The sequence below is a fragment of the Lepeophtheirus salmonis genome, chromosome Z, assembly GCF_016086655.4.
Source record: "Lepeophtheirus salmonis chromosome Z, UVic_Lsal_1.4, whole genome shotgun sequence".
In the NCBI taxonomy this organism is placed as follows: domain Eukaryota; kingdom Metazoa; phylum Arthropoda; class Copepoda; order Siphonostomatoida; family Caligidae; genus Lepeophtheirus; species Lepeophtheirus salmonis.
Window position 1 is genome coordinate 23,205,283 of NC_092584.1, and position 12,954 is coordinate 23,218,236.

Genomic DNA, 12,954 nt, shown 5'->3' on the forward strand with positions numbered 1-12,954 from the left:
TTTTAGAAATGTCCAATGAAAATGCGCTACCTTTACTGATAATTAAAAACAAAACAAGTTTTTGAACTTATGCTTGCGCAAGATTTTGGGATCGAAACAGATTAGTTTACGAAAAATTAAATAAAGATTTCGGAAGAAAAGATTCTGAACGATATCTGAGTGCCCAGCTACATGAGAGGCAAACTCGTCAATCGAAACAGCAGATACAGCATGGAAGAAAAGATTCTACCTTATCTTGAGACATAACTTCAACCCTCCATTCTTACAATCTTTAGAATTATTCTTTATCTCTCAAGCTTTTTGATGTTAATTCTTAGCTCAATTGAGCTCTGCTGTCTAATGCTTTGGATATCTATACAAAGAGTACATATATCTTGCACTAAATATTCATATTTTCATTATAATCATATATAAAACGAACAAATATATTTTAATGACGTCACGAGGGATCTAAGTTCCCTTCTTTAAAGACAGTCGAGTGGGACTGGAAGAAACCAGACTGGACTGAACCGCAGTCCTTATTAAAGAACAACACTACATTAGTTCTCTTAGTCTTTATTTATTCGGTCTAGTCCAGTCCTCAGACTGGCAGTAATGGAACTGATATATATATATATATATATAAAAGTTGAGGGACGTCATCAAGGATCGAACTTTCTAAGTTTTAGGACTGATATGGAGGACTGAACTGTACGAAACGGGACATCAGTCTTCACTTCTAAATAAGGAACAACACAGTATTAACTCAAAAACGAAAAACATTCTTATGTTGTTTGGTTTTTTATCTTCCATGTCTATTTTTAGATTAATCCTACGTTAGCACTTAAAATTACATCAAAAACCATAAAATTTCAAACTCAAAACGGGTAGAAGACTTGCTCAACTTTGATGGTGTGTAAATATTACAGCCATATATTTTTTTTTAAAGGGAAGATTTTGATCTTGAACTTTTTTTTCTTAAAGATAAAAAGCAAAATATGTGGAGAAACAACTTGTTTAATATTGAAGTCATTCGTATACAAAACGACATATAATATCGTTTTCATTATCCTTGAACTGTCAACTTATCAAGGCAGATACAAAATTAATGTTTACTGTGTCTACAGTGGTGGTTTTAAGGAGGAGGAAGCATTGAAAAAGGTCATTTGAAAAAAAAAACAATTGTGTACCGTCAACACACAAGAATGAATTTTCTCAAAATTGAGTGTGGATTACATTTGAATTCTTCAACTAATTACATCTAAAGACCTATCTTGGTACGGCCGTCGGATAAAATCCACAAAAATTATTGTTATTTATGCCATAGAACACGAAAATTTATTTTATTATATAATCAAATAATTAAAAACCCACTCATTGACGTCACAAAGGATCAATTTTACTTTCTTTAAGGACCGACAAATGGGATTAGACGGGACCGGGCCGTCGCCCTAAATAAGAACCGACATAGATCACTTTTTTCTCTATAACTAAATTTAAACTTTCATTTTTGGATTTTTTTTGCAAAAAATATAAAGCCCCCAATAAAATCCTGCGGACGCCCCTGATTAAGGACCGATAGAATCTTAAGTTTAAGTCTATGAGAAGGACTTTAAATCCTAACCATTGATAAGATATTTCGATATAGTAACCAATACAAATATTCAAAACGAATAGTTAATACAGAAAATGATAAACTTACGCAAGAATCCCGGACATGTGGAAAATCTCTGCATTTAGGTAGGATAAATAGGCCATTGTGAAAACAAATATGGGCTCCAGAATTCTAGCATGATTTGTAAATCGTGTGACAAATGCTGTTATATAGCCCCAAATAATCCCCACGACCGTTCCTCCCAATGCAACAACTAAAAAGCTTGCTAAACCACCCAATATATCGGTATATTCAATATTGCTTTGCCCCATTTCATTGTAGGCCTCAAACATTCTGTATAGTACCTATTTATGGAATAAAAATCATTTTAGATTTATAGATCAAATATATAATTGTAACTTTTATTTTAATTTTGTAAATCCTATAACAATTAGAGATAGAACGTGTCAAAGTACTCGGCTATGGGTTAAGTAAACTTATATTATCCGAAAATATACGAGATCCGAACCATCTTCCAAAGAAATAATTAAGAAGGAAATAATTTGAATTCAACCAATCAACGTTCTGAATATTGATTACGAAAAAAGAAGCAGAATCATTGAGAGCTGACAACCAAATATTGTGCATTTTTGTGTTAGTGAGGAAAGGCCGTGTGGAATAACCACAGCATCGTGTTAGCTCCTAACATAAAAATATAAATTGTATTGTGTTGTCAATTATCGATGTTTATTCTTATTAGTTATATTATTTATATTGATTGGTTGGATTCGAATTAAGTATTTAACTCATTCAGTTTTGTTATAAAATCACAACTATCTAGTTTGAAACTAAGCTTTTACTTGAATTGTAATTTTAATTATTTCGGTCAACAATTAAAGGAAATACTAATGATTCAAAAACACAGAAATGATCTCATTATATCTCACAATGAAGAAATCTTGAGCCTTAACTCGCTTTGTCAATGCCAACATCTCACAAATATTAATTATTGATCTCTATATTAACTTAAATTGGTCCAAACAATGAGAAAAGGTTGTTTATAAACCAGTCTATATATTTATGAAGGATTAAATGTCAAGAAGTAAGGACTATGGATTATACGGAGCAAGATGATAATATTACAAATCATTATTTCATTATGAAACGACATTTAAAAACCATGACAGATTAGTCGTCAAACACCTTGCTTAAGAGGATTAAAAAAATAAGATACCTTAAAGAACAATTATCATGCTTTTAAAAATTATTAAAGGTTCCGCATCACATGCAAATACGTGAACCGAAAACGACCTTTTATTAATGTGTCACGGCATTACCTTGCTAACACAAAATACCCTATGTATTTTATTGTCAGTTGTCGATTACCTCGTTTCAATTGACAAGTCATGGTTAGGAATTAATTTATTCATTTTGATACATAAACAAAGTAATAACGTGTAAGTTATAATATACTTTGCTCAGTTTCCAAAAAGTCAGAAATACAATTTCTCATTGATTCCTCGTCATTGAATTATAGAAGGAAGGACTTGAACCAGTCAATTCATGTGGGAATACAAATTATTTTTGATTATTACAGGTCTCTAGAGTTCCATCCAGTGAGCAAATCCTGTGTATAATGATCATGTTAAATAAAACAACGACCAAAAATCAACACTGACAATTTGAGGAATGTTTTGGAGGAGATCAGTAGCTGACAAGGGAGGAGGGAAGAAGGAAATAAGCAATTCTACTCTGAGTCCAACAAGTATTATAATTGAATCTATTTAGGAAAGGATTTTCACTACTTAGGAATTAAATAATAATGAAAACCGCGAAGGAAAATAAATTTTTCAGATTACCAATTCCGAAAAAACGGGCGAGTTAAAAAGTTCCCAGGATTTGCACCAATAATTTCACCCATCTGTACACAGGAGGTTTCCGCATAACAGGGTTTCAACCGCTGCGGATTCCGTATAAAACGGTGTTTGGAATTTTTCCTACTCGCCGTGGAGTAAAAGATGTCTTTGGGGGAATACACACGCACTCAGGACTTGAACGCTAAAAACAAGAGTGTGTATTCCAAAAGAACTTCGTGCTATTGATTTTCTTATTAGTTGCTATAGTCAAGTATAGTTATTGAATGCTAAGTTATTCATTTATCATCGTTTCATTTTTAATACTCGTAGCAAGTTGAAAAATTGGTACAAATAGCACATGCACTGTTCCCGATTGTAGAACTGGATACCGATCAAATAAAAATAAAGAAATTAATTCGAAAATCACATTAAATGGATTCTCAAATAATATAGATATGATGAATAAATGGAAAATAGCAATTCCAAGAACTTTCCGGATCAATTTTCACAAATTGTGAATCAAGCTCTTCCAAATATTGACATCAACAACACTATTTTCCACAATGTTAAAGGTATTATATATCCGGATATATAGCAAGTCCATTATCAACGTCACAAAATGCGAAGAATGTCATAAGTTACTTAAGTCCAGTGATTCTCCACCAATTTTTGATCTATCAGAGAGTGATTTAGTAGAATTCAACCATTTAAAAGAAAATTTGTTAAACATGAATAATAGAGGTGGATCAGTTTCACCTTCTCATATATAGTATATTTATCTTGTGTCTTCGCTGCTAAACTATATATGGACATTATGAATGATGATGAAAGAAGGGCATTATTTTTTTATTTCAGTTAATCAAATGACTTATTTTCAAACATACATCTTATTCAAATCCAAGAACAAACAGAGTTTAGTTCCATACTAACAATTGTATCTGATGAGGGTCATTCCTTTGTGGATTTTTTTCATCATATATCAAACAAGTTCTTTAATGTCATGATGAGAAATTTTAAATCTATAATTAATGACTCGATACATTCCAGTAAAAAATGAAAAGATATATTTAAAGGGAGAAATTGTCATTTATCCAAAAAAAAAAATCTCCATTATCTCCTAGTAGTTGTAACATTAACATATTAATTGATTTGTCATTTCGTCCCCATTTTTAGTAAAATATATATTCATATTCAAAAACGTAACTGTTCACAAGTAATTTTGCAAAACAACTAGTAGAGTTGAGAGATAAGCTCGAGTGAAGTTGAGTCTTTGGACACGTGAGTTAATGAGTTTCAAGACTCGAGTCCTATCAAAATTTTAACTTTGTCTACGAGCTCTAGTCGAGTTAAGAGTCTTTTACATCCAGTCAACCCTTAAATTTCTTTCTTCTATTCCAAATCGAGTCCTCGTGGAGTTTGAAGTCCCAATTTAATAAGAGCTATGTGCAATTAGTGTTTAATTGAGAGATAATCTCGAGTGAAGTCTCAAAACTAAGTCCAATATAATACGATTCCAAGTCAAGTCACGAGTTTTTGAGCACGTGAGTTAGTGAGTTTCAAGCCTTGAGTCTTATTAAAATCTGAACCTTGTCGATTTTTACGACGAATTCTAGACGAGTTACGAGATTTTCATATTGAGTCCTAGTCAAATCTGAAATTTATTTTTTCTTGTCCAAATCGAGTCCTCCTGGAGTTTGAAGTTCCAATTTAATAAGAATTAACTAGAACCCATGTTCGAGTTTCTAATTCTGATTAGGGAGTTATAATTATAATTAATTGATAACCAAATAAACAGGATAATATTTTCTTCACTTCACTTCCATGTATTGAATGTAACTAAAGAAAATACAAAGCACTTTTAATAGATTGCGTGAGCCATTCGAGCTCTGTAGTAAAATATGTCTTTGATATTCCCCTAATATCGCAGTTTTTTATATTATGATCATAATTTATGACAAACTATATATTGAGGTGAACAATTTTATTTTTGTATTTGTTGATGAGGTCCTTCATACTGTACCTACTATATATTAATATAATGAAACTGTATAATTTTGTATATGAGGTGAAGGGGAATGTCTTGCAATTATTTGATCTGATACATACTTTTGCTTATTACTTAACAAACAAACATGCAATTAAAAATGCTGCTGAATTGGCAAAGTTCCGATTATATAATTTGTCTGCATATTTTTTTCGTCAGCCCTTATTGAGGGCTGAATACTCCAGTCCTCCAGTTTACTTTTAAAACTTATAAAGTTCGTTCCTTGATAACGTCCCTCAACTTTATTTCTTCACTTTTTAAAGAGTTCTAGTACTGACAGTCCGAAGAACTCAAAGTCTGAAGGACTTTACTGTACTAAGCAGAATAAATAAGGATAGTCACAACACTAAACAACTTATTATGATGGTAACTTTGTTACGTACCATAGACGTACCAGACCTCTGACATTAGGGATAATAAAGCCTATTTTAAGTCCGACAATACATATTCCGAGTGAATGAAAAACAAATTTTTAATCACCCAGGTAGATGTGTTTAAATTACAAAAAGAACAACTCAGTTAAAATTGAATCATTGTTGATAAAATAATAAACAAAAATATTAATATTATCTTTAACAATATTTTTATGCAACACGAAATTATGCAACCATGCCTTATTTAGTTTCGCAAACTCATTGATGATCTCCTCCATCTTATTATCCTCAATAAAGCATTTGATTTCAAGTTCCATGCTCAAAATTAGAACTCCTGTGAGAGGATCTTCATTGAATCGGTTCTTCGTTTATGTTTTTATATGACAAAGGGCTGAGAATAATTGTTCTGCTGAAACGGACGTTGATGATATGGAGCAATAATATTTGCTGCGTCCTTGTACGAATGAAGAATATTAAGGATGCCGTCATCATGCATACATTTGACAAGCTTGTGAGAAGCAGCAAGGACATACTGATTGTTGTAGCAACCATTTTTATGTTGCGATGTAGACTAGATTGATCAATTCCATACAATTCTGAAATCACTTTTGCTTCTTCTTGCGCAACTGACAAGAAATTTCCCCGTTTTTTTTTTTCACTTTTGAAAATGAGATCGACGCCATTTTAAGACTGACATCACCTGAGGTCCCTGTTTGTTATCATCATAATTTATGAGGGAAAAAAAAGAAGAAATTGCTTAAACAAAAATAAAACTTAGACATAATACAAACATATATAAAATCCAGGATATCAGTCACATACATATAGATATGTAAAAACCTCAAGGTCGACATAAAAAAGGGGCGAATTATAAAAAATTAAACCAACCACACCCGGTCAACGCATCCACAACTTCAGCTTCCTTGTTCCTCATAGGAATAGTTACAAGGAGGAGGATAGTTGATGCTCTTTAGCAAAAACAATAAATATGTACATATAACAGAAATATTTCTGGGAACACCCACTTACCACAGTGACTGCGTCGTTGAGAAGCGACTCCCCAAATACCACAATGTATAAAATATCATCAATATGAATCTCTTCAAATACAGCCAGAACAGCCACTGGGTCCACGGCGGAAATGAGTGAAGAGAATAACAACATTTCTAATATGTTTGGCGGATCTTCTCCAAATATTCCAGAGCGGCCACATCCCCAAAGAGCAACACCTATTAAATATTCAAGGTTAATTATGTTTATTTTATGTATAATATATTCATTGTCATCACATGTTATTGAAATTGAATTCTATGTATGTACAAAGTACCAACTGCGTTGTATATTAAATCTACATATATTTTATTGCATAATTATTAATTGGTTAATACATTCAATAAATAGCATATAAATAAAATTTGAATCCAAAAGGCATCCCGGATACAATTAACTTGGTTTAGATTGGATTCTAAAAAATTAAGTTGGTAGAGTTCGAGTTTTGGCCAGTCCACACAAAAGTAAGGTAGAACGAATTTTCTCAAAATTGAGTGTGGACTAGTGCAAGGCTCGAAGGTAGTTAAAATTAGCCACTAGCCAACAGGGCTAGTCAATTTACAAAAATGTACACAAAACATAGGCTACCATTCTACTTGGTATATAAGGAGATATTTGATAGGCTTATATTCGAAAGGAAGCCCCTATAGAATCCCCGTTTTGTCCAATCAGAAGCAAGGGCACAAAGTGCTTTACAAGATATCTTAAATAGAACAGTTCGTTCTGGAATTAAAATTCACAGAGAGTGAAATAAACCGATATTTCTCTTTTAAAAATCACCCTTAATATTCTGACTTCAATGTCAATTCGATTTTTTTAACATAGCCAAAATACGCACGATTTTCAGCACTATATAAACATTTAACGTTGAACATGCACCAATCACTGCCATATTTTTAATATCTTAAATTATCGAATGCAATCTTTACAACAGTTTATGGGTTCTTTTTGTTATTATGTATCCGGAAGGGAGTTTTTTTCTTTTGCTTTAAAATCCCCTCAATATATTATATTAATTCCTCATCCTTTATCAATCACTTAGTAGGTATAATTAGCCCTAATACAACCTGTACGAAATATTAGTAATTGATACATGAGATTAGAACACGGTTTGAGGAGTTTGATTATATTGTTTTTGGCTCAAAACTTCAGTGATGCAATCATAAATCCATGGACCATTAAACGATTTACAATACAAATTTCTTACTTTCTGATCTTTTAGCCTCATACGGAAGGAAATGTTCAAAAAAACATCCTTTGGAATAATTAATCTTTAGAGTCTGAGCCCAGTTATAATACCACAGTCTTAAAGTTTGTCTGCATATTTGGATTATGCACAGTCATTTTTTATTATATCTTAAATGTGAGTTGAGAACTCATTTTTTCAAAACGAGCGTGTGTAGCTAAAGATTAGCCACGTAGCCCTCTAAAAACTAAAGTACTCCTTGGCTCATCACGACATATTAATATTGACACCTCAAGCTGTTTTTCTTTTTTTATTATTCTTGAGGAGAAAATAACCAAAGTCACTACGTGTAAGTATGCTCGTGAAGAATGGATAATAACGCTGAATATTTTAGGGGAACTGTTTTATATTTGATGGAAGCAAAGTTTGTCTGTTTGCCAACACATTATCGCTAGTATCTTATATCCCTAAATTTTATTAATTCATTTGTTAATGAGGAACATGAACTTGATGAGACCTTTGGATTTTTTTTAATGTTCGTCCTAATAATTGAGAGATAAACTCTCATTTCTGTTGTGTAACATTACTAAGTCCGTTTCTCCCCCCTCACTTTAGTATCTAAAACATATGTACTGAAGATATTTATTTACCTATAAATATCCTGGAAGGCTAGTTACTGCCGGGCATTATGACTTGTAATAAAGTGTTACACATTCAAAGTCTCTTCCACACCTTTCATTTTCACTAACGTCACAACAATTTCTTCATCAATGCTTAAAAAAATAACTCTCTTTTGTACCCTTAATTGAGCAAGGTTTTAAAATCCTGGTTCACACATATATGAGGCAGAAAATTGCAATAAAATAACCACAACTTTAATATAATCCCATTGTTTTCACATTTGGACTTGACGCAATATATATTTGAGGAAGCAAATGGGTGTATCAGTGCACAAGGTTTGAAAACCACTGCATACGTATTATTTTTGATACATGTGTTCAAGAATCTTCGATTGGATGAGTTGGATGAATTTTTAGTTAAAAAACTTCATGGATGCAATTGTAAATATACGCATAACCGATAGATTAATTATTCATGGAGGGGGTATTAAATATGTCATAGAAAGCGGGAGCGGCTTTTTTTTAGTTGGTAATCGTAAGAGGTTTTTTTATATTTTCCCATACTGCTATAATTGTTATTTCATTCTTGAAGAGAGAACATCCAAGTATAAAGTAATAACTAGTGCTTGTACTTATAAAAACAAAGAGTAAGACTGAGGGTTTGCTCCTCACGAGTAACAAGTGTTGTTGGACATGAAGTAGAATTGAGAATCTAACTTTTATGTCCTTGCTTATAAACGTAGGGGATTTGTGTTTTTTCTTTCTTCTTTCAGCTTCTCGCAGCTGATCTAATCAAAAGTCCAGACAGCTAACATTCTGAAAATGGTCAGGATTAATATGTTCATTTTCCGTTTCTTTTATTTATATATATATTTTAGCACATCATTGATCAATTAACAGGGAAAAATGGTCTTCCAGTGTTGCTTTGAAAAATATCAAATCTAATTTTAGAGGTGTTTTATTGAGAAAACCATTCTTTGTGTTATAACTATCAGCAAGAAAAGTGTGAGATGACTACTTTAATATATTCTACTGCTAGATATGCAGCTTTTGTTTAAAGAATTCCCAGCTGTATGGTACTTTCTGGAATGATTCATCAAATCTTATCAAATACTTATCCTACTTCGATAAGACATAACAAGGCTTTAGGAACCATCATCAATATCTACAAAATACACTGTAAGAATATATCAGGTTGTGTAGTAGGGAATTCTTAAATATATTTTGTTTCCAATGAGACCTTTTAATTGGCATCTAATAGTTTTTAATTTTAAGTACTATGCTTTCTAATTTCCGTTTTGGTGTTTATTTCTTTTTTTTTCTGTAAGGTTTTAGAGGTCTAAAGAGAAAATTAATTTCAAACTATCATTTTATTTATTTTCTATTCTAAACACAAATATTATTTAATTCATTTTAGTATTGATTACATATATGTATATATATATATATATATATTTGAGTGTGTGGGTATGTGTCAACCTAGTTGAAGAAAAAAAACGCGGAAAATTTAACTACCCACGAAAATAGGGCATTCCTTGATATCCCTAAGATCTACAAGGCCAGATCATACTTAATTTAAAAAAGCTTAAATAGATATTTCAAATAATCCCACATTAATTGAGATAAAATTTCTGGTTAGGCCTTGAGATCAGGCTAAAGTTGATTTTGTATTAATACCACGTACAAAGTTACAGTGCATACCGTTACCATTAACTATGAATGACCATTAGGCCACACTAGGACCATAAAGACAGATGTATGAGATCATCTGAGCATACATCTGTGTTGCTTTCCACACCGCCTGGAATGCATGTAAGTTGATAAGGGTGGGCATTTTAGGGACTAAATTAACATATCTATAACAATACCCATGCAAAGTTTTGAATAGATAGGTTAAATTAAGGTCCCAGATATTTGAATTAATGTAGTTGACTTTTTTTATTTTTAAACGCATAGTAAGTAGAATAAAACAGATTTAACTTAATGATTTACGTATAAATATACTACATTTTGTAAATGGTGATTAAAAAACACTTTTGAAGTTTTCATAGTAGTGTTTTTCTATTAATTCAAGAACTTTGATAGCCTTTTAAATAAAAGTAAAAAGATTAAAAAAAATAAAAATAGTCAATCTGTTACTTTGAATGTAAAAAAAAAATCTAGACAAAATTCTAAAATCTTGGATTTTGACCGATTAAAAAAACATAATATTTTGATTCTTAGAAATGGATAAGGACTCAAAGTTCTAATGCTGAAAAACCAGAAAATTATCCCCACAATCTACATAGTGGGCATTATAGGGCTAGGATTAGACCTGATCTCTATTGTTCGAACTTGTGATATGAGATACGCGTATTGGCTAATGTTTTATATATATTTTTGATTTATTATGTTATATATAATCTGATAAATGATGCTTATGCATGCCAATTTAAAACTACAGTGATTCACAAAGTTTTTAGAGCCATAATAACCCTCAAAGCAAGTCTGCATATATTTTATTTGATGAAATATAGCTTCTAAATTATGGATCTGATAAAAGTAATTATTCATGCTTTTTTAAGCATAACTTTTGGGTAATAAATAATATATGTATTTTGACCGTCAACACAAAACCAACCTAGACTGATTTTTATTTACATATTATTTTGATTAATCCTTTGAAGACTCCACAAATTGAATTTAAAATGTCAAAAACTCATCCATTAACACAATGAGCAATTTAAAAATTCATTCACTTTATTTAAATAATAGAACTCTATTAAAACAAATGAAGGTTTTAAACTATACTTAAAATTCTTGGGTAACTTAACTAATCCAACAAATTTGAATACAAAGCAATTAACTAACCGAAATTTGCCTTTGAAATATTGGTACTTCTGAGATCGCCCTCGTATGTAGAAGAGGCCGTTTCTTACACAGTATGAGAGGGAAATGGAGTTCATCAGTGAATTGAAGGAGCCACCCAGGAGAATCCCATCTCATTATGCAAGATGCCGGGTGGTCCATTGAAATATGAACACATACTAATTCAAAGAATTAATGAAGGTTGATTGATTGAAATTAATTAATATTTCGAGTTATTAATGCACAAACAATTATTTACAAAACAAACATGAGGTAAACATTAGTTTACGTACAAGTTGAGAAGATGACACTTGAACGTGATCGATAAATTTACATTCACACATTCCAAGCAGTTGGGTCTACCAACAAGGACCCGGAGGAGTTCAACAAAGCATCTCAGGACAATTTCCTCATGAGGGCCTAAGCTAGAGATCTCTGTTTTTATACATCAGACTCTCCAGAGAGCTATCGAAGAAGTTGGCGGAAAGAAAATTGTGAAGGTAGAGAGCCAGCTTTTGACACCAGCAATGAAAGTTAAGTGAACTCTTTTATGACACTTTTGGCCTCCCTACACCCCTGATCCCAACCCCTTTGACTATAAATTTTGGGTGCATGTAGAGGGGATGGACTGTAGTGTCCGTCATCCAAACACCGAGTCCCTCAAATCCACTGACAGCCAGCACTAGGACGCCATGACGGAGGATGACATCAGTTGCGAATGCCAGACCTTCCACCGCCGCCTGAAAGCCATCATTGCTTCTTAGGGTGGCTACATTAATGATTACGAGAGCTGTGATACACATCTATTTATAGTATTAATTTTGTTGAAATTCTATCCTTAATTAATAAATTTGATCTTGTTGCAGTTTAACATTCAAAATCTTCAGATCTCAATGGACCAATCAGTACATGCACTTTTAATGGAATAACACAACCTTTTTTTCTGAAATAAAGATAAAGATATATTACTATCATTTTAAAGGCAATTAAAGGAAATAAGTTGATTGGTCAACTTTCTTAGACACTGACATAGTAGAATATCATTTCTCTAATTTGAATTACATATTCATTATTCGTAAAGACTCCAAAATATATGAAATGTAATAACCCGTCTTGATGCGGAGATCCTCCATGATAAAAACCAAGTAAAGCTTTTCGCCTTTACATTAAACCCCTGCCCAAACTATATGGGATCGATTATTAACCCACTTATGAACCGTTCGAAGGTGTAAAAAGGCACTTTTTAATGAGGAGGGGAAGATTCAGTAGTTTTGTCGGTTGATTTTTTTATCCAGGCCCCATTTCATCTACTCTGAAAAGACAATAAAGCCTCTCTACATGCAAAATTCTAATACATTTCGAGTTATTTCACAATGCTTCATCCATAATATTCTGGCCTTAACG

General features: G+C 32.1%; 1 protein-coding gene and 1 long non-coding RNA gene across 3 annotated transcripts in view; one reads left to right on the forward strand and one right to left on the reverse strand.

The window, feature by feature from the left end:
• Nucleotides 1-12,954, reverse strand: part of LOC121130598 (sodium/hydrogen exchanger 3) — a 61,285-nt gene that overhangs the window by 7,437 nt on the left and 40,894 nt on the right. For both annotated transcript variants that reach the window (XM_040726339.2, XM_071893809.1), the window contains 2 exons: nt 6,877-7,076; nt 1,682-1,938 (listed from right to left, as the gene is read on the reverse strand). In XM_040726339.2, coding sequence (XP_040582273.1) covers nt 1,682-1,938; nt 6,877-7,076 — 457 coding nt within the window. The remainder of the gene's footprint in view (nt 1-1,681; nt 1,939-6,876; nt 7,077-12,954) is intronic.
• Nucleotides 3,346-3,869, forward strand: LOC139907320 (uncharacterized). Its single transcript, XR_011783838.1, has 2 exons — nt 3,346-3,700; nt 3,760-3,869. It is a non-coding gene; the product is annotated as an uncharacterized lncRNA (long non-coding RNA).